This window comes from Myotis myotis, unplaced genomic scaffold (genome assembly GCF_014108235.1).
Source record: "Myotis myotis isolate mMyoMyo1 unplaced genomic scaffold, mMyoMyo1.p scaffold_m19_p_17, whole genome shotgun sequence".
Taxonomy (NCBI): Eukaryota; Metazoa; Chordata; class Mammalia; order Chiroptera; family Vespertilionidae; genus Myotis; species Myotis myotis.
The window spans coordinates 4,482,540-4,505,641 of NW_023416321.1; the positions used below are offsets into that span (position 1 = coordinate 4,482,540).

Here is a 23,102-nt window from a genome sequence, read left to right on the forward strand (position 1 = left end):
TGTTTGGAGCTATTATTGCCTGGTTTTCAATAAATATCTACTGTTTGTAAGCTCATCGAGATGATTCCACTTGCCTTCTGTTTGGGTGAAAGCGGAGGTGTGTGTGTTGGTGGGGTCACCCCTCCTCCTCGCTCCCCTCAAGATCCTGTGCATTTGTAAGCTGTGAGCAGGGCCGGGGGGTTCCGGCCGATGCTGTGGGAGTAGAAGCTCATTGTGGATTCATCTGTTTTTATTTATTGATTTGAGAGAGAGAGAGAGAGATCGAGTTATTGTCGCACTTTTTGACACATTCATTGGTTACTTCTTGTATGTGCCCTGACCAGGGATCGAACCTGCAACCTTGGCCTATAGGGACGATGCTCTGACCAACTGAGCCACCTGGCCAGGGCCATCTATTTGCTCTTAACTGGAACCTAAGAGCTGGGACTTGGTCTTGTTTTGTTCGCCAAGTATCCACAGAAGTGGTGGTCGTTGTTCGTTGAGTAAATGTGGGGACTGAAATGCGGACTTTGCCTGGGTGATGCACAAACAGTCGGATTAGTTGGTGACGGACAAAACATCAGGGTGACGCGGTTGCTCTCGGCCACGGGACTCGCCTCTCAGAAGCCGGCACCCCGCGGTGCCCTCCGTTCCCCTCCTGCCAGGGCTGTAGTTCGGACTGCTTTCCCCTCTGAGCGCGTGAGAAACGTGAGGATGGCGAACGTCTGGAAAGTGGTGACCATGCTGCCATCCAAGCGAGCCCGCCCAATGGGCTTCCTGGACAGAGCGTGGGCTGAGCGCCCTTTACCCTGCGGGCTGGGATTTCACTGTTTACTGCCCCTTTCTAGGGTCGGCATGGACCCCTCACATCCTGCTTCTGTCACCCCAAAAGTTCTACAACCAGAAAGCTCGTCCTCCTCCTAATGACCCCGCCTGCCAACAGCTGGGTCTGGCCTGGGGCCTGGCCCGGTGGCCCTCCGCCATCGGTGGAGATCGGCGGGCTGCCGGGCGGCTCTGAGCGGGAGGGGTGTGGGGAATAAAGCTCGGAGAGGTGTCACAGCGACTGCTTCTTGTTTCAGGGCGCGGCGGAAGACCCCCACACGGCCCTGGCCCTGAACTTGGACCCCGCGTGGATGAAGAAGTCTGATGCCGAGAGTCCCCGGCTGCTCCTCCCTGCCAGCGAACTGTCCATCCGGATCGGGGGCGCGGGGCCCCTTCCAGGCAAGCTCCCCGCTGCAGACCCCGGGCTGAGCGAGGCAGGACAGACCGGGGCCTGGGGGCAGGAGGATGGCGGGAATTGCCAGGGCCTCGGGCCCACGCCTCCACAGGACTCACCCCACCATGCACAGGGCCGGACCGGCATCGGCCCCGGCCTTCCTGTCTCACTTATTCTCCAAACCACCTGCTTGCTGCACGGGAGGTCACCGTGCCTTTTGGTTGTCTTTCCAGTTGGGACAGCGGACAAGGACCCCTCGGGTGGGACCGGGCTGGTTTGGGTTAGAGCGTGTGGGCATTTGTCCCTGTGTCTCCCCCTCTCGGACGGACCCTGAGTGATCCTTCCCGGGTATGTGACTTTCCTCTTTCCGATTCGTCGAGGGAATGGCCATTTCTCTCACCGATTCAGTGTTGTGGAGCCAGTCATGCCTCTGGTTGGAGGGCGTGCTTCCCCTGAGGGGAGTCACACAGCTGTTCCCGAGTCTCCTGGGGGTGAGGGTGGGGGGGAGACTGGCCGCGGCCCACTGAGCGAGAGTGGCAGGTGAGCTAGGAAGGTGGCATTGCTTTCCAGGCTCGGTGTGAGACCCACCCCACCCCCACCTCCACCCCTACGGTGCGCAGTCATCGCATACTCAGGGCATTTGGCTAATTTAAGGGCCAGTTAGCGTGAGGAGAGGTGGGTGCCTTTCTTTCCCTTTGAATTTAAGTCCCGCGTTTAACCTGTAAGCCCCAGGCGTCCCTCGCCCTCCCCACTCTCCCGTGGACTGTGGACTCAGGACTTGAAACCATGCAGATGATGCTGGGAATGGGCGCCTCCCCTTGCACGGGGTTTCCCGGAGTGGACTAGGGAGGAGCAGTTGGGTGACCAGGCACCATCTTCACACTAGGGGCTTTGGGGAGAAAGGTTTTTCCCCCTTTCCGTGCAGTCATTGCGATGTGGCGTTTTCATCATGTGCAGGCTCGGGCCACCTCTAAACCTAGGGGACAGGCCGCGTGCACAAAAGTTACAGCGATGCCACAGCCAGTCCTCACGGATCTGTGTTCCGGTTGCATCCTGCATGAATTATTCATGGAGAACTGGAGCATGTTCTCCTCGTGGGCCGATCCTCACTGCCTCCCACCACTTCTCACGCGGGATATAACCAGGAAATAAAAATTCCTCTCACGGGCGCTCAAGTAAGAGAGGCTCAGCGTGAGGAACCTGCCCTGCCTCCCATCACACGTGCTTTCAGGCTCCGATCAGAGCGACTTGGGTGCCGTCTGCTGCACCCAGAACCGTCTGGTGACTGAGACGGGCCAGCGAGCTCCAGGCAAGCGTGCGTTTTTCACGGAGAGTGGTGGGAGCGCAGGGCCCGAGGGCTTCCTGTCCCTCCTCAGCGGCCGTACCGGGCTAGCCATCCTGTGTGCGCCCTGGGAGGCTCCGGCCCTGGTTTCGAGCCTTCCCGAGGATGAAAAACTCAGCCAATAGATTGTGTTCTGTTCCTTTTGTTTTTCTTTATCCGAAGGCCATAGGGGGAATGCCTGTCCATCAGAATAGGTAAACGGGTATCCCTCCCACGGACCCTTTCCAGGGCGCCGTGGGAATAGAGGGCCAGTGGGAGCTGGCTCTGCAGGAGTGTTTCCTGGGACTGCGGGATCGGCGTGGCCACCAGGGCCGTGTGGGAGGGCCAGGCAGTCTGTCCTCTGCTCAGGGACACCTAGACAAAGCGCCTTCCCAGGTTACCAGGCAACCCTCAGCTGCTGTTGCTAACTGTTTAGATACAAAATCAAATGCAGCCCTGGAGCTGGGGGTGCCGGGGGGGGGGGGGGGGGGAGGGCGGGGGAGTTCGAAGATGGTTTGCCAAGAGGGAGCGAGCCCAGCCATCTCTGGAAAGGTCTCTTCTCACCTGGACACGCGCGGGGGTGTCAGGCAGTGGAGGCCTCTAAGCTGGATAATGGCTGTTTGATGACCGGCCTCCTGCAGCTCAGGCCCGAGTGTGCATTATGTGTGCCATCTGGATTTGCCCTTAAGCTCGCTGTAAATGGGCAAGGAGATTGGTTTAATGGGTGTTTAGTGAACAACAAGAGCCTTTAAAAAATAATATTGGCGTTGCCGTTCTGTCCCAGCATCGGCTCGGCAGGAGGAAAAGCCCGCAGAGCCCCACGCCGTGGGCTGTGGGAGAGAAGGCCCAGCTGCTCTCAGCCCGGCAGCCGCCCGAGCCAGGAGCAGCTTTTACGAGATATTTGCCTCTTTATGTCTCTGTGCCAAACGTCTCACATTATCCACTGTTCTCAAGGCTGGGGCTATTCTGGGACTTAGCTAGACCAGAAGTCCTTCTAAAACCATCAGTCTCTCCTCTCCTCTCTCTCTCCTTTCTTCTCTTCTCTCCCCCCCCCCCCCCACCTCTCTCTCTGTCCCCTTCTCCATCTCTCTCCCTTCGACTATTCATCTATCTCCAACCAGTTTTTTTAATTAAAAAAGTAATAACCTAGATTAAAAATTAAAAAGTAGTATTTCTTCCAGCTTCACATTCCTTATGGTCCAGGCTCCCATCTCAGGCACAAACACGTTTCCAGTTTCTTTTACATCCTTCCAGGAATACTGTGTGTTACAGTCCTGCTCGGCCCCTTGGTCCGGACCTTGTGTTTTCCACTGCGGTCTTTGTTTTCTGGGACACTCATCAATTCATCCCATTAAGATCTTGTTACTGGCCGTGATCTTACCTAATTGGGTCCCCCCTCAAGGGCCCTTTAGGTTGTTTCCAATCATTGGCCCTTACAAAGAATGTGTCACAGAGCATTTTTAGATGTACCTCTCTGGGCAGTGACATTGTGCAGCAAATTCTAGAAGTGAGGCCAGGGGTTCTGTACACTGGGGTCCATGGATGGGCACCAAAGGATGAACCCCTTGACATTTTATGACATTCTCCCCCCCCCCCCCCCTGCCCCAATAAATAAATAAATGTGGTCTGGTTGGTTTTGCTCAATGGTTGAGCGTTGACTTATGAACCAGAAGGTCCCCTGTGGGCTCCCCAGCCAGGGCACATGCCCAGGTTGTGAGCTCGATCTCTGATAAAGGGTGTGCAGAAGGCAGCCGATTGATGACGTTTCTCTCTCATCAGTGCTTCTCTCTATCCCTCTCCCTTCCTCTCTCTCTAAAAGAAATCAGTAAAAGCTATTTTCTAAAAAATGTGAAGGCAGAGTTCCGTGACTTCCAGCACATGGGCCCGTGTTCGTCTAGGTCTCGAGCTACACTCTGGCCGCCGCCCCCCCCCCCCCCCCCCCATTCAGCTGCCCAGTTGGACGTTGTCTTTCTCACTAGCACTCCCTTGGCTCAGCAGGGGAGCGAACGGTGAATCAGTCCATTCTTTCTCTAATTAACTGTCCTATTTCAGTGTGTTTGTCTTGAGAGAGGCAGTAGAAGCTCCTCAAGAGGGAGGGCTTTTGTTTATTGATCCATTAGCACAGCAGATGGAGGATTGTCTGCAATTCTGTAGAAATGTGGAAAGAACAGGAGTCGGCATTATTTTTCCAGCAGAGAAAGAGGTGGATTTAATTTAGGCAATTATTTAGTTGTGAAGTAACTGTTTATTTTCCTCAAACCGTTCCAAAGGTTGTTGAGGGGAAGGTGAATGGGCCCTGAAGTCAGGTGAACATAAGCTGTAAGAAGCTCTGCTTAGAATCCAATGTTCCCCTAAATTTGTTTTATTTATTGATTTGAGAGAGGAAGGGGGGGGGGGAGAGAGAGAGAGAGAGAGAGAGAGAGAGAGAGAGAGAGAGAGAGAGATTGATTTGTTGTTCCACTTATTTATGCATTCATTGCTTGATTCTTACATGTGCCCTGACTAGGGGTCGAACCCACGGCCTTGGTGTATAGGGATGATGCTCTCACCAACTGAGCTACCCCGCCGGGGCCCAATGTTGACTTAATGTCCTACTTATATATACAAAAGCCTAATATGCAAAGTGTCCCCTCAGGAGTTTGACCGACCAGGAGTTCGCTTGCTCGCTATGACATGCGCTGACCACCAGGGGGCAGCGCGGAACGAAGGAAGGCTTGGGCTGGCAGCCGGCAGCCACTAGGGTCCCTACCCATGCACGAATTTTGTGCACGGGGCCTCTAGTTCTTTTATAATCGGAGCATTCACTTGGCAATCATGATTCATCCTAGACAGCCTGGCAGGTGAGAAACCATGGTTGGTCAAATGAAAATGGTGCTGACCTAGTGGGTTATGTATTTGGATAAACTGCCAACCCGTTACCGACACTCGTTTGTGTCTGAGTCTAACCTCGAGTTCCTTATTGGTTATGCTACTGATACGCTGGGTGGCATCCTCCTGTGGAAATGAAACTGATCGCGGTGGAGAGAATTGGCCTTTTCTCACTCAGGTTCCCACGTGCCCCGGCCCGCAGGGCAGCACCTATCGGGCTTGTCCCATTCAGAACCACCGTGAAGTCCAGGTGTCCTCGGATGTCGTTCTCCCTCCCCAAGGCACCCTCATTTCCCCTGCAGGTGTCATACTTACTATCCTCTTTCCATCTTGTGCCTGGAATCATTCCTCCCTATTTTCCCCATTGAACATCCTCCCCGAGGTGCCTCTGGGGAAAGACTTGACCTGAGGACCAAGGAGGTACTCACCTTTGGCCACGTTCTGCGCCTGCTTTTGCGTTTGCCTTTGAGGGGGGTATGGGGGGGGTGGCAGTCTCTCCAGCTGCCTGGTGGACCCAGCAGGTGGGTTTTCATGCTGGTCGGTGGTCTTTGGAGGTTTACGTTTGGATGAGCGTGTGGGGCCGGGGGGTGGGGGGGCAGCCAGGCTAAGGGGCGTGGCATCCTGTTCTCTCTGGAAGACCGACCACCCTGGGTTACCTTGGCACTAAGTTCCTTGGCACAGCCCAATCCTAGGAAACCACAGAGGACCTAGTGCAGCCGCTCCAGGGCTCCTGTGACCATCACTGTTTTCTTCTTCCGTATTTTCTAACTTTCTGAGTCTCCCCGGAAGGAGTTGCCCCTTTGGGCACCGATATATCCCGCATAGTTTAGTGAACTTGAATTTGATCAAGAGTCCGATGCAACTCCTAGGAGAGATGCTGTGTGTTTCTTTAGAACCAGGTCTCCAACACAGTGCCTTTAGGGAAGCCTCTGAGACGTTAGTCATTCTGACTTTTCATCGGTAAGATCTCTAAAGATGACAGATGAATTTTCCAGTTATTTTTATAGATTCAGCATTTTGGCATGTGGGTTAGCAATTAGACTGCTCTCTCTCTCTCGCTCTCGCTCTCGCTCTCGCTCTCTCTCTCCTCCCCCTTGTAACTGGTTGGTTTGGGGGCATTTTAAATCTTCTGGCCTAATGAGAGGAGTTGTCTGGGGACTGAAATGGACCGGTGCTGGCCTCGCCGCCTCCTTCCTGTGACCTGGGCTTTTCTGCATTCAGAGGTGGGGATGAGCCGAGCTTGTCAGCACACGGCAGCAGCACGGAGGCTGTTACAATGTGCCACATTTTAATACAAAAATATTTGGCTGAAAGATGAAGAGCAGAGTGTTCAATAACGATAATTACCAGGAGCTCTTTAGCATCATGGGTGTTCAATGTACCACAATCCCGTCTCGAGCAGGGCGCTGTGTGCTGCGTGGGCGGCTTGAGCGACTGGTAGTGCGTCCCAGCTTCTGGGAACTTCATGGTGTGGATACATGTCATGGATTCTTTTGCTTCTGAAGAGGGTTATGTTTTCGCCTGGCTAATAGCACTCAAACAGCACGTGTCCTCTTTCCTTGCCCTTTGATTACTGGGATTTTTTTTTTTTCTGAGTCCCGATTGTCTGGGGGAGACAGTCGTTTTGGGGAGCGTTTGCACGAGGCCCAGGCCTGGAGGCCATCTGGCACCTCCTTGAGTTGGGGACAGCCCCCCGAACAAAGCCCCGCACGCTGGGCGGTATATGCAGCAGACGTTTATTTCCTCACAGCTGTGGAGGCTGGAAGTCCAAGATCAAGGTATTGGCGGGATTCGGTTTCTCCTGAGGCCTCCCTCTTTGGCTCGAAGGCGGCTGTCTTCTCCCCGTGTCCTCACGGGCCTTCCCTCTGCCTGCCTATGTCCCATCCCTCTTCTGGCCAGTCCTAGTGGATTAGGGCTCCGGAGAGACCTCATTTTGACCTAATTACCTCTTTAAAGATCGTCTCTCCAAATGGTTACATTTTGGGGTGCTAGGCATTAGGCCTTGGACATAAGAGTTTGAGGGGAACACAGTTCATAACAGCATTAAACCATTTTTTAGGAAGCTGTCTTTCCATGGATGGTCATCAACCCAGAGGAATACCAGGTGGCCAGAGGACTTGGTTTTCTTTGATTCCTTCTGCCTGTGTGTCTGTGTCTGAATCTCTCTCTCCTTTTTCTTATAAAGACACCAGTCATTGGCTTGAGGGCCATCTATCCAATATGTGCGCTTCTTAACTAATTACTTCTGCAAAGAATCTATTTTCCAGTGAGGTCACATTCTGAGGTTGTGGGTAGACGTGAATGTTGGGGGACACTTTTCAACCAATATGCTGACCGGGTGACTGGGTTAGTCTGGAGGGATTTGTTTCTGGTGTACAAGTGAAGGAAGGGGAGAAAACAGGAGGAGGCTAATCCTGGCAGTAATGAAAAAAACTACCACCGATTTAATTCATCGGGAGCCTTTGGAGCAGCTGCGGGCTCTTTGAAATATTCATGACGTGTCTACTGAGGAGTTAGGGCTCCTGTCTCCTTATGCAAAATTTAACATTTGCTGGGCCAGCAGGTTCTATCATCTCTGTAAGAGTTCTGACACACTCATTTCCGTTCCTAAGTCTATTAAACCAGGAAATGTGGGGTTTTTTTTAATGCGCTTTTGGGGAAACAGAGCAGGCAAGTGGCCCAGGCAACACCAGCCCCTGGTAGGATATTCCTGCCAGGCTGCTATTTCCCAGAGACCTAGGGGGCTGCTGCCAAGGCCGGGCCATCGGGGCTCTTCTCATATCGTTTTGTTTTGTTTTGTTTTTCCAGATGTTATTTTATTTATTTATTTATTTTTGGCAGAATTTCTTTAAGGTGGAGAAACACAGGTGGTACTTTGGTTTCAAATATTTAAGATCACAATTCTTATTTTTTTAAAAATATATTTTTATTTATTTCAGAGAGGAAGGGAAAGGGAAAGAGAGATAAAAACATCAATGATGAGAGAGAATCATTGATCGGCTGCCTCCTACACGTCCCGGATTGGGGATCAAGCCCGCCACCCAGGCGTGTGTCCTGACCAGGAGCCAAACCGTGACCTCCTGGTTCATAGGTTGACGATCAACTACTGAGCAACACTGGACAGGCAAGATCACAATTCTTTATTTCTCTTTTGTTCCTTTTGCCTCATATGGAAAGTGCCTAAGAAGGAGGAAATTGATGCCCCTGACTGAGATAGACAGCCTGGGAGAAGGAGTGGGCCGAGGGGGAAGGTGAGGAATTGGGGTCTGAACCTGTGCAGTGTAATTGGCAGCAACACCTCTAGCATCTGGGATGGGGTTGGTGCAATCCTGCCTTAGAGAAAAGGAGTGTGGAATATGCTCCATTCAACACGGGCTGCTTTTGTCAGCATGCACGCTGTTCAACCTCCCGTGTCCTCTTCCCATTGTGTGCATTCCTGTATCTTGTTCTGCTTTCTGGTCTCTAGTGCGTTTTCTCTCCGGGGACCAGAGAAAGAAAATAGCTCCAAGTAGCTTCAAACGAAAGAAGTCGTCTCAATGAAACATGATGTTGATGGTTGTAGCATCTGGGAGCTGGAGATGTTAAAGGGATGTGTCAGCCACTTCCAGTTGGTTACCCCCAAACGAACTAACTCTCAGGACTCCTGACTCCTTGATCACCCCAAACTCATCATGGGCTGGTAGGGGAGGCAGAGGTGTTCGGAGTCGATGGCAGAAGAGGGTGCACGAGATGTGGGGGGCCAGAAGTCTCTGCTCTCTTTCCTAACACTGCAGGCTCTCCCGGGATTTCACAGCACTGACCCTCCCCAGGCTGCCGCAAGATTTTACACGTCAATCTCAGTATTCTTCCCAGTAGGGAAGCTCCTGCCCTACACATGAAAGCGATTCGGAGACACTTTTCCTCAAGGAGATTCAGATCTTCTCGGGAAACAAATGGCCCATTCTGTACATCTCCATTTTATATGTTTCACTGTAATATACGCAAAGCTCTCACAACCTCGTAAGTGGGTCTTGACTGTCCTTGCTGTTCCCACACAGAACCCTCTGTTTTGAGTTCTTTTTGGATAAGGAGGGAGGTGGAGTGTGAGGTTCAGTTCTTTTTCCTATGGATATACAACGGTAGCGCCGTGTGCTGGCAACACTGACCTTTCTCCATCCGCTTGCCTTGTGCTTTTGTAAAACAAATCATGGACCATACTTGGTCTATCGTTGGACTCTCTATTCTGCTGCATTGGTTAGGTGTCTGTCCTTTCACCAACATCACACTCTCTGAATTATAATAGCTTTATCTTAAGTCTTGAGATCAGGTATCGTGTGCCCTCCCACTTTATTCTTTCTAAAAATTGTTTTGGTTATTCTAATTCCTCTGCTTAAACTAGTATATGCAAATTTTAGGATCAGCTTGTTAATATAGACAAAAATTTCTGTTGGGCTTTTGGTCGGAATTGTATTGAATCTATAAATTAGTTTGGGGAAGTTTCACATCTTAATATTGTTTTCTATTTCATGAACATGGTATATCCATTTAAGTCATTTTTCATTTCTTTTATTAGCGTTTTGTGATTTTCAGCATATATATCCTAATTGTTCATTGCTAATATACAGAAATGTACTTGATTTTTGTGTGTTAGTCTTATATCCTGCAACCTGGCTAAAGTCATTTATTAGTTCTAAGAATTTTTTGGTAGATTCCTTGGGGTTTTCTATGTCATGTCTATGAATAGTGACAGTTTTATTTCTTCCTTGTATTTTTTTTTCTTGCCTTATTGCACTGGCTAAGACTTCTAATATGCTTGTTGAATAGGAATGGTGAGAATGTCTGTTCTGTGCCGTGTGGGGTGCTCTTTCTGCTCCATATTCCCTCTCCCACGTGCCTGTAGGAGAAGTGCTCATTGAACTTAAAATCGGGGGCAGTGGGTTCTGATCTGAGGCCTTGGAGTTGAGAGCGGGTGCTTGGACACAGGCTTCCAGACACAGTCTCTCAGGTGAGCAGTAGTGACAGGTGTGGCCATCACATCAGGGACTGCAAGTGTCGTCATCTCTGGGCTCAGCTACCCAGCCTGTGCTTTGGGGAAGGTGTTACCATGGTAACCTTTCCCCTTCTTTGCCGCAGTCCACCAGGACTTCTCAGCGTGGTTCACATGCTGTCTCCCTTTGTCTGGTTTCATCTCCTCTGTCTCTCCATCTCTCCGGGTCTTTCTCACTTGCCTCTTTATATCGCTGTCTCTGTGGGCACCGAGTACTTTGATTTTGTGCCTTCATCCCTCTTCATCACCTCTCTCAGGTGACCTGCCTGTGAATGGACAGACCTTGGAGAATTCTCTTGGGGTCGTTTGGGCCCCGGGGTTCCCTTTGTGGCCCCAGCGCAGCGTTCCTGGGGTGCAGTGATTAGAGAGCTCTTCAGAAGCCCTTCCTTCCTTCTCTGCATGGAGATTCGTGTGGGTAGATTACCCTCTTTCTGGAAAAACAGATCCCGGTAAAGTTCCTCCCCGCCTTTGCTTTGGGTTGGCTTCGCACACGGGCACCCCACGAACCTGCAGTGCTAATTAAACTCACCCACGCGGTCTGTTCTTCGGGTCCCTGCCATCCATTTGGGGTGGAGCCCCGTGACAGGTCTAGACAGACACCCTGAGATTTGTAATGGAGAATGAGCTTCTCCTTCAAGTATTTCCTCTCAGTGTCTCAGGGACCCGCCTTCAACCTGCCTATCATCCAGCCCCATGTAGAGCTAATAGCCGTCGAGCGTCAGATTGTACCTGCCTCTCCCGCGTCTCCCGCAGCCAGGGCGTGAAGAAGATTTGCCATATTAATTTTCTTTCTCGCAGGGCCTTATGTTGCAGCACTGCTCCACCCGAGGGGTCTAATTGCACCGCACCTGTGCCCTCGCTGCTGTCTGCCTGTCTCGGCTGGAGAGGGGCCGTAGGGCGGAGGCTCGGGGCTCCACGCTGGCACCCTTCAGGATCCGGCCAAGACCTCAAAGCCGAGTTTTGCTAGTGGCTGGATCAGGCAGCCCCGTTTTCAGTTGATTTTCAGGATCAGGCGAGCGGAGTGAAACCTTGGCGGGCGGATTGATTGCTTCCCATGAAGGGAGGGAACAGGACAGGCCACCGCTAGGATGACACTGAGCCAGGTCTCCCAGAACTAATGAGCTGCTCCGGGCTCCCGCCGCTGCCGCTGGGAAGCTGAGGAGCTCCGGAAGCGCCTTTGAAATTCCGAATGCAGAAGGCTGCACCAGGCGAGTTTTGATCATCCCATCCCAGTGGACCGGGAGAGCAGGACGCCGACTCAGCCTGGATTCGGAGCCCGACCAGCAGGGGCTGCGGGGGCTGCGTCATGGCCTCTCTCTTCGTCTCCCGCCACCCTGGTCCCCCACGGAAGCTCCGTGTGCACAGTCAGGGACACTTCAGTGGCACCCCTCCCTGGGTTCATGCTGATCGCCAAGCGCATGCCTCTCTCCGCAGGGGACTCTTCGGCACCGTGTGTTAGACACAGAGATGCGTTTTATGTTCTAAGCACAGTGTCTCCTGTGCCCCGTGCGGCAGTTACTGTCTTTCATGCATAAGGTTCTTGATGGGATGAAATCCAGAGTTTCCAGGGGCTCCCAGACCCCCGGGACACCCCCTCAGGGTGTGGAGGGGTAGGGAGTCGTCAGTGACGACCAGCAGAGGGCCTTGGTCCTGCTGTTTCCCTTCCCTTAAGAAACAGAGATGCAGCTTTAAACTAACAACGTGCAATCTCAGCATTTGAACAAATGTAAGTGGAGATAATGTTGGCTCAGCATCAGGGGGCAGGGCTTCGGAGTGGCCGTGGTGTCTGAGTGGATGCTCTGAACAACCTCTTCCTTACTTGGCCCCTTCACCCCACCCCTATCCTCAGAACATCTGTCTTGACCATTTTGTGGGAGGGAGAGCGCCCCGGGCACCTGGTGACAAGCGCAGGTGGTTGGGTTGTTGGCATCAGTTCTTGGTGGTGCATCCTGTCCTGTACATTGTATGTTGCTCAGTGCCCCTGGTCCCCAGCCACTAATGCCTGTAGTACCCCTAGTCAGTGTGGCCCCGGGGCAAAAGTGCCCCAGACATTTCCCAAGGCCCCTCGAGGGCTGTCCCCCAGGGAGCAGATGGGACCTGGCAGGCTGGTCTTGCACAAGGAGCTAGGCCCTGGAGTTTGAATTCCACTCTGGCTTCTTCTCTGGATGGTCAGCCTGGGCCAGGCTGCGGCTGCTCAGAGGAAGGGGCACCTCTTGAATGTGCAGAGTGCCACCTGGGCTCGCTGCCACCAGCCGCTGTCCCTGGCTGAGAACCGCTGCTGAGACCCTCTCCCCAGGAAACGCACCTACCTGGTGGGTTCAGAGGCATTTTATATGCGACTGGTCCGGCATAGTGCCTGGCAGGAGCTGAGGGTGTGTTTGTCCCCTGTAACTAAGGCCCATTTATGGCTCTACCTGGGGTCGAAAGGCCCTGGTGTGAGCTCCTGCCTGGTCCTCGTGGCTCGCATCAGCTCCATCCTTCAGGTTTCTCTTCTTGTTCTAACACTTGAGGTGCGCACAGCAGGTGGCCGTGGGGACGCTCTGGCCAGAGGACTGCATCGGCACCGACTAGAAGAAGAAGAGCTAGAGAAGAGCTGCAGTTAGGGCACCGAGTACCCGGAAGCCCAGTTCTTTTCCTTTGAAGCCACATCCCAGGCATCTTGGGGCTCAGATTCTGACTGTGTTCCCCTACCCGCCACCCTGTCCGCCTTCTCTTTCCTTCCCTTCTCATGCTCATGTCTTACCTGGGCCCCTTCGTGCGATGTTTTGGAATTGTGTTCCATCCTCAGAGCTCGGGCTAAGGATTCCTGATGAACCCTGGGTTTCATTGCTTGCCTGCCGGCCGGGTCTCTGATGAGATGGGGTCAGGCATGGCGCTGCCCAGACTCAGCGCTCTCTTTTCCTTTCGCACAGGAGTTTCACGTTCTGTTCTCGCGGTTTCATTCGCTGGTTCATACTTCACCGAGCCAGCTCCTCTCCTTGGTGGAGTCTGATCAGTGGGCGTGGTCCCTGCCTTCAAAAACTGGTAGAGGCAGACGCCTAAGGGAAGCCATTACACAGCAATTACAAACGGCTGTCCAGCGATGTGGACGCTTGGTTCCGTTTATAGTCTCTGGAGGGTGGTGACAATGGCCTAGGAAAGAGCCCGGCTCATTGGGCCCGGGGTCCTCTCTCTCTGCAGGAATTTTGTCAGGCTTTCTGGACCAGTGAGTGTCATTTGAGCACATCTGAGTCAGCCTTATTGAGACACATGAGTTGGGGGCCCTTGGAGGGGGTCACCTTGGGATGATGGCCTTATTCAGAAGACGTTTGCAAGTGTCCTAGCAGGCTTTTCAGGTTTGACTTACAGCTTACGTTTAAAAAACATAAGTAGTCTTGTTTTTTGTGTGGTTGGGCATCATTTTAGCAACAGCATCAACATTCTCAGAACAGCCTTCTTTCCCCAAAACAGTGATTCTAAAGCCAGAGGGGCCTCCACCCATTTGGCCCTGCTGCTCCCCAGTGGAGGAATGGGGGCTTCTCAGGGCACACCCGGTCCCTGACGCTGCATCTGGGAGCATGTTCTCATGTCTCTTTGGCCTCTGGGGCTTGAGCTGGCCTCCTGGTCTCTGGAGTGATCGAGGTTCGGCGAGAGGGAACAGCAAAAATATGTCATGACAACAGAGATGAGTACACCCTCTAGATACAATTTGTTGTCCAAAGCATGCCTGGTAAAATACAAAAAAAACAAAACTTATTTCATTAAGTTTCATAGTTAGATGACTCACACGATGATGGCATTTTCTCAGAATGGTGCTCTAAGGGTTCTTCCCAGAAAGATGAGGATTCACAGGCCTGAGGGCTCACATGGGACTCCAGGCCTATTCCTTGCATTACAGTGTGTGCTTCCAAGAGTTTTAACATTGACCTCACATATCTGTGCGTAACAGGCTGTATGAGTCAGCTTTGCCATGTAACAAGCAGGTCACACATCTCACAGACTTACAGCCACACAGTTGCTGGATGTTGCTTTCAAGCGACATCAGGCTGCGGTTAGCTGTGCCTTTGTTCTGTTTGTCTTCTTATAGATCCCTGGCTGATGAAGCAGTCCCTATGAGGGAGAGCCGGTGGCTTGACAGAGGGCGGAACAAGGTACCGGCAGGAACCTGTGATGCCCTTTGAGAGTTCTGTTTGTGATGCCTCCTACAACTCCCGCTTCCATTGACCCCGGCAACTCACATGACACCGGGGCAGGGAGGGAAGTGTAGACGATGTGCAGCCCCACACACCACGTGACACTGAGCAAGGATGCATAATCCTCCCACAGTAGAGGGGAGCATCGAGTAATTGTGAATAGAAATGTCAGTCTACCAGCCGTACTAGACACAGAATGATAGGGAAGAGCTGAATGATGACCCCGGAGGAAAAGATAGTCACATGTGTGTCACCAAACTAAGCAGAACTTGGGAGAGGGTGTGTGTTGGGGTATTGTGCTCCTGGGAGATTTCTTTCCGGTTCCCTCCTGATGGTATTACTCAGTTCCTACAAAGCCCTTTGGGGGTGACAGCATGCCCTGTCTGGGAAGATACCTAATGGGACGGGGGCTTTTTCTCAGCACCTGTCCCCTCACCCTCTGCAGTGAGGTGACGCATGTCTCCCGCCCGCCCCGCCCCGCCTTCCGAGACCCTCCTCGGTTGATTCTCTGATGAAGGGGTGTGTGTTTTGAGACGGGCGGGGAAGCATGCGCCTTTTGTTTCTAAATCCGACCTTCACACAGAGCCCTGCCTATTCCGGATCATTAACTTCCACTTCAGTCGTTGTTGATTGAAGTGGGAGGGGCCATGAAGTTGATGGAAGAGCAGAGGCTGCTTAGGATAATAAATGTGACTCTCCGCGCTGGGCATGAGAAGCATCGCTGCCCGCACCGGCCAGGTGCGGTGGCTCGAGACCCAGCTCCAAGTACTTGTCCATGGGGGCTGGGCCTGCACCCTGGATAGGAGGCCCGGAGGGGAGGACGAGGCGGAAAGGGAAGGCGCAGTGCGTGCTGCCTGCAGAGCGTGGGGCATCGGTGGAGTCCTGAGAGTGGGCTGGGCACTCCCGAAAGTACCTCCAGGAGCTGGAGGTCCACCTTAAGCCAGTGTGACAAGAGTTAGTGACATAAGGTTATATTTATGTTTAGGGTGATCCTGTGGTGTCTTCTTGTTTTTACCCCTCCTGCTACAAGGTTTCAAGTGTGTGCATGTGTGCACATATTTGTGTGTACATATGTTTGCGTGCACATGTTTTATGCGTGCACATGTTTGTGTGTTACACATGTTTGCGTTTGCATGTGCACGTTTGTGTGTGTACATGTTTTGTGTGTACATGCATGCAGGTGTGTGCATTTCACCACTGTGAATGCAGCTCTTGGAGATTAAATGCAAGAAATGAATGGTGCCTTCACATGCCGGGAGCTCCGGGGCTTGCTTGTTGACTACGCAGAAGTCCCCGTTGTTGCAAAGGGGCCGTGGCTCCTACTCACGATCCCCTTTTGAAAAACAGGCCAATCCCGTTGCGTACGCGAGAATTCCTGGGTACGTCTAGATGTGCAGATGCGGGCTCAGGCGGCTGCGCTAGACTTGGTCATATGGTTAAATGGGTGTAGGTGGCTGGTTTGTGTTTGCACAAACAGAAAGTGGAGGTTTCTTAAAAATGTCTCCTTAGCAGACTTTAAAAAAAACCCTGAATTCAGGGACATTTTAGTTAAAACAGTCCCAGAGGTGTAAATAAGGAGCCGCTGTGGTGTAAGCTTCTCTGGGCCTGGTGCTTGGCTTCTTGTCGCACTGGCTCAGCTCTGCCCGCCGTCAGGATCCACAAGGTGCCAGCATGTGAGGTCAGTGTGTGGTGACCTGGAGCAGGGCCGGTGGCTGGAGAAAGGCTGGTTCGGGGTGGGCAGGGGAGAGGTGTGTCTCATTTGTACCCGTGGGGTTTAATTTACGGAGATGGCTGAGTGATGTCTCGGAGAGGCCAATGCCATTGAAAGAAGAATTTATCACTTACATTTCCCATGAGGAGGGGGCGTGCCAGGCCACACAGGACCACAGGAAAAACTTCGGGGTGATCAGGAGGCAGAGGACGGGAGTGAGGGGGACGCCCAGGCCAGAGCCTTTCTTGGGGTTTCCATGGGAAGGGCAAGCAGCTTCCTTCCAGCTTTGGGGAGAGGCGCTGTTCTCAGTCGTCCAGTACCTGGCTCTGGATGACAGCAGGGGAAGGCCGGCTTGGTGTGAGAGTTTGATAAGGCCACGGTTGGCCCGCACTCAGGAAGCAACCTCCCAGATAAAGTGTCGACTCAGTTTAGGAATTAGCTAGTCCTGGGAGGGGCAGTCTCTCCCAGTCAATTAGGCCCCGAAATGCAAAGCATCAAAAGATGTCGAAAATAGCCCAGCCGGTGTAGTTCAGTGGTTGAGCATCGACCTGTGAACCAGGGGGTCACGGTTCGATTCCCAGTCAGGGCACATGGTCGGGTTGTGGGCTCGATCCCCAGTAGGGGCAGTAGCACAGGGCCTGCGTGTGGTGCAGCCCACCCCCACCCCCCTTCTTCTGTGACCACCCATGCTGGGACCTGTCTGCACACAGGACCTGTGGGTGCACTTCCGGGGGTGGGGGTCTTGGGCTGTCGTCCTTATCCGTGGTGGGAGGATGTGCCCGGGCCCGGGCAGAAGGACTGGAGCTGGAGCAGTGTGTGGAGGCGGTGGGGAGCGGTCGGATCTGTCGCCGTTTTAGGGGACGAGGGGGAAAGAACCGCTATTTCAGAACATTTGTTGGGCAGGAATGCTGGTGCCATCCCCTCTTGCGCTCTGCCGGCTCCATGTGGGAGCAGATCGAGCGCCATCTTCCTGACTCATTCTCTCCTGAAGGTGTTTCCTTCACACCCCTCCCAGGACCCTGTGAGCTGGAGAGACCATCCGGATGGAAACTCCGGAACTGTCACTACTTCCTGGGTGCCCACTCGCTCATCCTGCCCACGGCTCTCCGCCTGCCAGTGTGGGGCTGTGCAACCAGCCGTCTCATTTCCTCATTTTCTCTTACATGCCGTGGCCTTGGCCGTGAGAGCCGGGCAGGCGGGAGCAGGCGTTTGGATGGCCAGTTGGGGGCATGGGCTCCAGGTGCTGCAGGCGGGGTTGGTCCCTTAGGGGGACGGTCTGGATTTACTCTCCTGATTACATGGTCGGTTGCCAACCAGACATCCAACCAGGTGGCAGAGAAGAAATGCCATAGTGATCTGGAAAGTTTGCCTCCTCGGCCAAGGATTATCTGAGACGGAACTGGATTTTGATTCTTGGCCTTTAATGAGATTTCTTTAAGGAAGCTGGGCCAGGGGGCATTCGTCTGAGCTGTCTACTACATCCACGTGTCCTTAGGCGAGGTCTGCTTCAGATGAGTGGCCTTCTGTGCTCAGCTGGAGCAGGCGGGTTCGGCGAGTGTTCCTGCCGCACAACAGGCGGCTGACATACCGTTGGCAGGCGCCCCTGCCTCCCGGCCTTCCGCTCTCGCAGCCTGCTTTTCCCAGCCAAGCCCTGAGCCCAGCTCTGGTTTGGGGCAGGAAGGGAGCCTAGAAGGAGTCCTTACCTCCTAAGGTAGAGGCGCCTACAGCGCCCATGGCTTGATCTGGACTCGGTAAGAGTGCTTGACCTGGCTTCCGGCCACACGTGGCTCAGACCTCGCCGGCTCCCTCACTGCCTCCTCTGCACCCCGGGACAGCGCTCTGGACGTGAACCCCCAGCCACTTTCCCCGTGACTCCGTCTGCTTTCCTTTGCCGTCGTTGACCTCTTTGGGTCTGACCTCTTTCCCGTGTGACTTCCTGGGTCTTTCAGGCGTCCTTAGCCAGACTCTTCACTCCAGCCCTTCTGGTTGGATCTGTCTAGTTGTGACCTTAAAACAAACATTAAGCACTAAGACATTCTCACTCCTAATGCTCAGAGTGGAAGTGGCGGGGGTTGGGGTTGAGATGGCGGCTGGTGAGCAGCCTGTAACGGCGTGTCTGCCAGGCCAGGTGACTGCCGGAGGCGCAGAAGCACCTGTCTTGCAAAGTGACATTTAAATGCAGCTCCGACCAGCACCTGCTGGAGTCAGGGTAGGAGAAATCCATCCAAGGAAAAGGAGAACCAGGTGATTTGGAGTCGGGGGTGCCCCGAGACAGCGTGTCCGCAGCGCCGGACGCTTGCGCTTGTGCCATTGGGTCCGAGAAGCGCTTCCCGAGGTGGTGCCCTCGCTCCCCAGGTGCTCACGGTGGAGTCGACACCTGGAAGAGTTGTGGTGCCTGTTCCAAGGAGCTTTCAGAAGCCAGAACCGAGTGATGCAGTGATTTTCCTAGAGACACAGAAGGGGTCTACATGCCTCTGTATTGAACAAGCATGAATCGTCTTCATTTACAGGCACGTGAGTGGAGGTGACGGGGAGGATGCTGGCGGAGTGGGACTGGGACTGGGACTCGGGTCTCCCTCGACCTCAGTACACCTGCGGGCCAGGTGGGCACTGCTCTGTCTCTTGGTTCATCCTCCCTCTGGGCAGGGACCTTCTCAGTGTTCCAGGGGAGTCTTATTCCCCGTGAAGAGAGGTTGGGTGGGCAGGGGTGGGGAAGGAAGCTTGTGTGTACGTCCGTCTGTCCCCTCTGGAGGGGCAGTCCAGCCAGCACGGTGCTTGTCCGGGGGCCCATGGTTTTCACAGGAGTGACGGATGGGAACAGGGAGCAGAGTTCTGGGGAAACCCTCCCCCACCAGCCCCACCCTGGAGCCATCTCGCAGTGTGCTGGCACGAGGTATATCTTAGTGGTGGAAGCTCCAGAATGAGGGGCGAGAAGCCAAAAGCATGTGGCCGTCAGCAGCCCCCAGCTGTCCTGCTAACCCACCAGCAGCTGTGACCCCGAGTGGCATGGGTCACTGTGGCCTTACTCTGCAGTGGGCGTTCATTCTTCCCAGGCTTCACTCGAAGTCTTCCAGAGCAGCGGCCGCCAACCTTTCGGACCTCCTGGACTACCAGTGGTCCGTGCGTGGATCACCTGCTCCCGAGGATGAAGGCCTGAAGACCAGAGACAGAGACTCCCTCCTAGACCCCACGGTAGTCAGTTGTAATTGAACGCCCTTGACCTTGGCCTGCTGGGCCCCAGCTCAACAAAGACTCCGGCTACTGTGCTTCCTGGAGAACCCTCCCATCCTCGTTATCTTGTCACCTTGGCCTGCCCTTGGCAAGAATCCCCTTGAGCCAGTTTAGCAAGAATCCCCCTTCTCTCGCTGTCTAACCAAGTTCCTCCCTCACCGACCTCCAGCTAAAAAGGCTGGCTTTTCCGTGTCCTGGGCACTGGATGGGGCAAGTCTAGCAGACACAAAAGGTCCTGGGTTTTCCTGCCTGAAATGCCCCCCCTCTCAGTGCATTCAGGCTGCTGTAGCAAGATGCCATGGACTGGGGGGGCTACAACCCACAGACACTTATTTCTTATGGCTCTGGAGGCTGAAGGCCGAGATCAAAGTGCTGGCACACTCGATGTCTGGGGAGAGCCTGCTTCCGGCTTCACCAGCAGCTGCCTCCTTGCCGGGTCCTCGCAGGGCGGCAGGGGCCAGGGTGCTCCCTGGGGTCCCTCAGGAGGACACGGCTTCCTTCCCTGAGGATGGGGCCTTGTCACCTCCCGGAGGCCCCACCTCCTGGTGCCATCATGTTGGGGATTAGGTTTCAGCAGATGAATTTCATGGGGACACAAGCATTCGTTCTGTAGCACCCGCATTCTTGGAAAAGTCCTTAGGAATTGCTTCTCTAGATGGAGCCTTCCCCAGCCACCGCTCTTCCTTGTCATCTTCCCCTCCGGCAGTCACTACTGTTGGTGATGACTGGTGTGTGAGGTCCCTCTCCCCAGGGGGTCTGAGCTGTGTCCTTGGCATCTCGGGGTCCCGCGTGCCCACACAGGGCTTGCCGTATGTGGAGTGAATCCCCGGCATCCTTCCCCGTAGTCGCAGCGACGGGATTTGCGGCCGGGAGCTCCCGGCTCCCGGCGTGTGGCTGGCAGGAGCGGAGAGGAGGCAGGGCAGTGGTTTTAGGGAGAGAGGGCGGCTGAGTTGACAGGTTGTGGGATGGGGCTGGACAGAGACCTCCGGATCTTTTGTCTCCTACTCCTCCGGGCAGACAGATCTTTCCAGACAAATGAAAAGACCAATCAGACCCAATTACTTTGAAAAATTCTGATTGTTTCCCTCCATTATCTTCTCCCCCTCCTCCCCTTGCAATTTAATGGGGGGAAAGGAAGATAAATGACCGGTTGCTCCCCGCCTCCCAGAGGTCTCGGGCCTGCTGATTACTCCGAGGCTGGCGGGGCCGGCTCAGGCCTCCCACGGCCACCGTCCCCAAACCAAGAGGACAGGGCTGTGGCCTGTTGCTATCTCCCCCGCAGCCACACCTCTAACTGTCCGGAGGGCGGACCCGGAGCCTTCACAGGCCACCTTCAGGGTGCCCTGGGCTTTCCCCCGAGCTGAGGGCGGATGGCGGGTGAGGGCGGCCTCCTACCTGCAGGGTCCCATACCCGCTAGCCAGGTTGCAGTTCTGGGCACAGAGCCACCCATTGGCTTTCAACCTTCGTCCTCATAAATCCGCGAGAAGGAATCTCTCTCCAACTCGGTTTAAACCCAATTTCTCCAAATGTATCAGCTGTGGATACTCTCAGGGTGTCTTTGGTTTTATGACCTTGTGCAACCTGCTTTTGTTTTGGAGGCGGGGACAGGGAGGAGGTCATTTGAAGGGCAGGGAAGGGGATGCTTAGCACACGGCCCCCTGTGCTGCTGCTGGCGGCTGCCAGGCCCAGTAATGGCTGCGGTTCCGTACCTAGTGCTCACTGCCAGCATGGTGACACGGTGACATGGTGCCGGGAACGCCTGCGCGGGGACGCTGCGGTTTCCAGTGGCATTAACTGCAGACGAGGCACTCGCTCGCCATAGGGCAGCTCCCAGTGACTCACCACCCACCTTTGTGCCCTGGAGGGCTGTGCCTCAGCCTCTCACAGACCCTTCTGTCCCCACCCTCCCTTTCCACCGTCAGGGCCCTGCCCGGCCACCAGAGGGAGCCTTTGACAACGCAGGTCAGATTGTGTCACTGCCAAGTCCATGGACCTGAGGCTTCAGGCTCCTGGCTGCCCTCTGGCCTCATCTGCGCCCCCTGCTCCCTGCCGCTGTCCTTCCATCTCATCCTGACCTTAAGGTCCTCAGACACATTGACCCCTTCCTCCCCGTTTGCTTTCCTTCTCAGAGCCTTTGTACCTGCTCTTTCCTCTGGTGTCCACAGGCGAGTCCCTCCTTTACTGGCCTCCTGGCTCAGCTCACATGTGGTCCCCTCGCCCTGCTGCACCACCCCCACCGTGTGCCCAGGGCAGACCTCTTGTTATATGGGTGCTTCTTTGTTGCCTGTCTCCCCTCCCGAATGTTATTTCCTTCGCTGGAGCTTGGAATCCCCCCAACCCCGTTTTTGCCCATCGCCACGATCTGGTGATGAGAATAGCACTTTATAGGTGGTGAGTGTCGGTGCAGGGGGAGCCCAGTGTCGGAGTAATGACGGCGAATGCGAGGGATCATCCTGCTTTCCTTGAGACCCCTTCTCCCTGCTCAAGTGAGGATTCGACACAGAGTGCATGGGATTTAGGAAAAACAATTTATGGTGTGATTGTCGGGTTTGAGGGTCAGAAAGCTGATGCAGGGTTTGGGCCTGAGCTCAGGGTTAGGAGGCAGACTGCGAGGCGGGCCTTTTCCCCGACTCTCTGTTAGGGGGGAGGGGGCACTGGGTGGGCAGGGCTGCCAGGGCCATGGTGCTTTGCATGGCTGAGCTGGGACCTGGGCAGGGCAGCTTAGCTCGGGCACCATTAAGTGCGGCCCAGCTAATGCCCACTCAGGCGGTGACTGTTTCCGTATGTTTTTGTTTGGGTTTGTAAAAAGCCATTACTGTTCCCAGATGAAGCCCACGAGTGCAGCCCAATTACGCGGCTGATGGGGGTCAGTAAAGTGGCTTTTATTTAAACAGTTCTGTGCGCTTAGCGCACCACTTGTAGCTGGGCACCGGGGCTCACGAAGTGCCACTCCTGCCCAGCAGGAGACTGCGTTCCCTGGCAGGCGCTTCCCTGAGTGGCGGAGAGACCGCTGGGTCTGGAGCCTGCAGATCCGGGTGCATGCACACACGAGAAAGAGTGTGTGCACGCGTGCAGTGTGCAGGTGTACGTGGGCATGTCTGCACATACACATGCATATGCATGCATATTTGGGCATCACCTTGTGCATATGTGCATGCACGTACACACACGTCCCTGTGTATATGTGGTGTATGGTTTACCACACATGGATTTGTGTGTGTACATGTGTGCATGCATGCATGCATATGTGGGTGTGCATGCACGCCTGAGTGTGTTCCTTCTTTGATAAGCTCAGAGCTTTTGAGTCTCTCTCCCGGGAAGGATCCCAGGACCTTCCAGCTTGGTTCCCATGCTCTGGCCCTTCTGCACCTGGGTTCTTGGAGGGCAACTGCTCACCTCTCAGCACTTTTCTTCAGCGACATCTCCCAAGTAAAGCTTTCCTTCTCACTCCCATGAGCAGGCGGACTGAGCACTTTTGCTTCTTGGTCACTTTTCCTACTTCTGTCATGACAAGTAACAAATGGGTCCTGAGTATTATTGGAAATAGATGTGTGTGGCCCTCCGTGAGCTCTCTGAG

The 23,102-nt window shown here is 54.1% G+C and overlaps 1 protein-coding gene across 6 annotated transcripts in view; it reads left to right on the forward strand.

Annotated features, from left to right (window-relative positions):
- The window catches only part of SLC39A11 (solute carrier family 39 member 11), a 175,620-nt gene that overhangs the window by 61,444 nt on the left and 91,074 nt on the right, over positions 1–23,102 (forward strand). For all 6 annotated transcript variants that reach the window (XM_036340438.1, XM_036340441.1, XM_036340443.1 and 3 more), the window contains one exon: positions 1,059–1,200. In XM_036340438.1, coding sequence (XP_036196331.1) covers positions 1,059–1,200 — 142 coding nt within the window. The remainder of the gene's footprint in view (positions 1–1,058; positions 1,201–23,102) is intronic.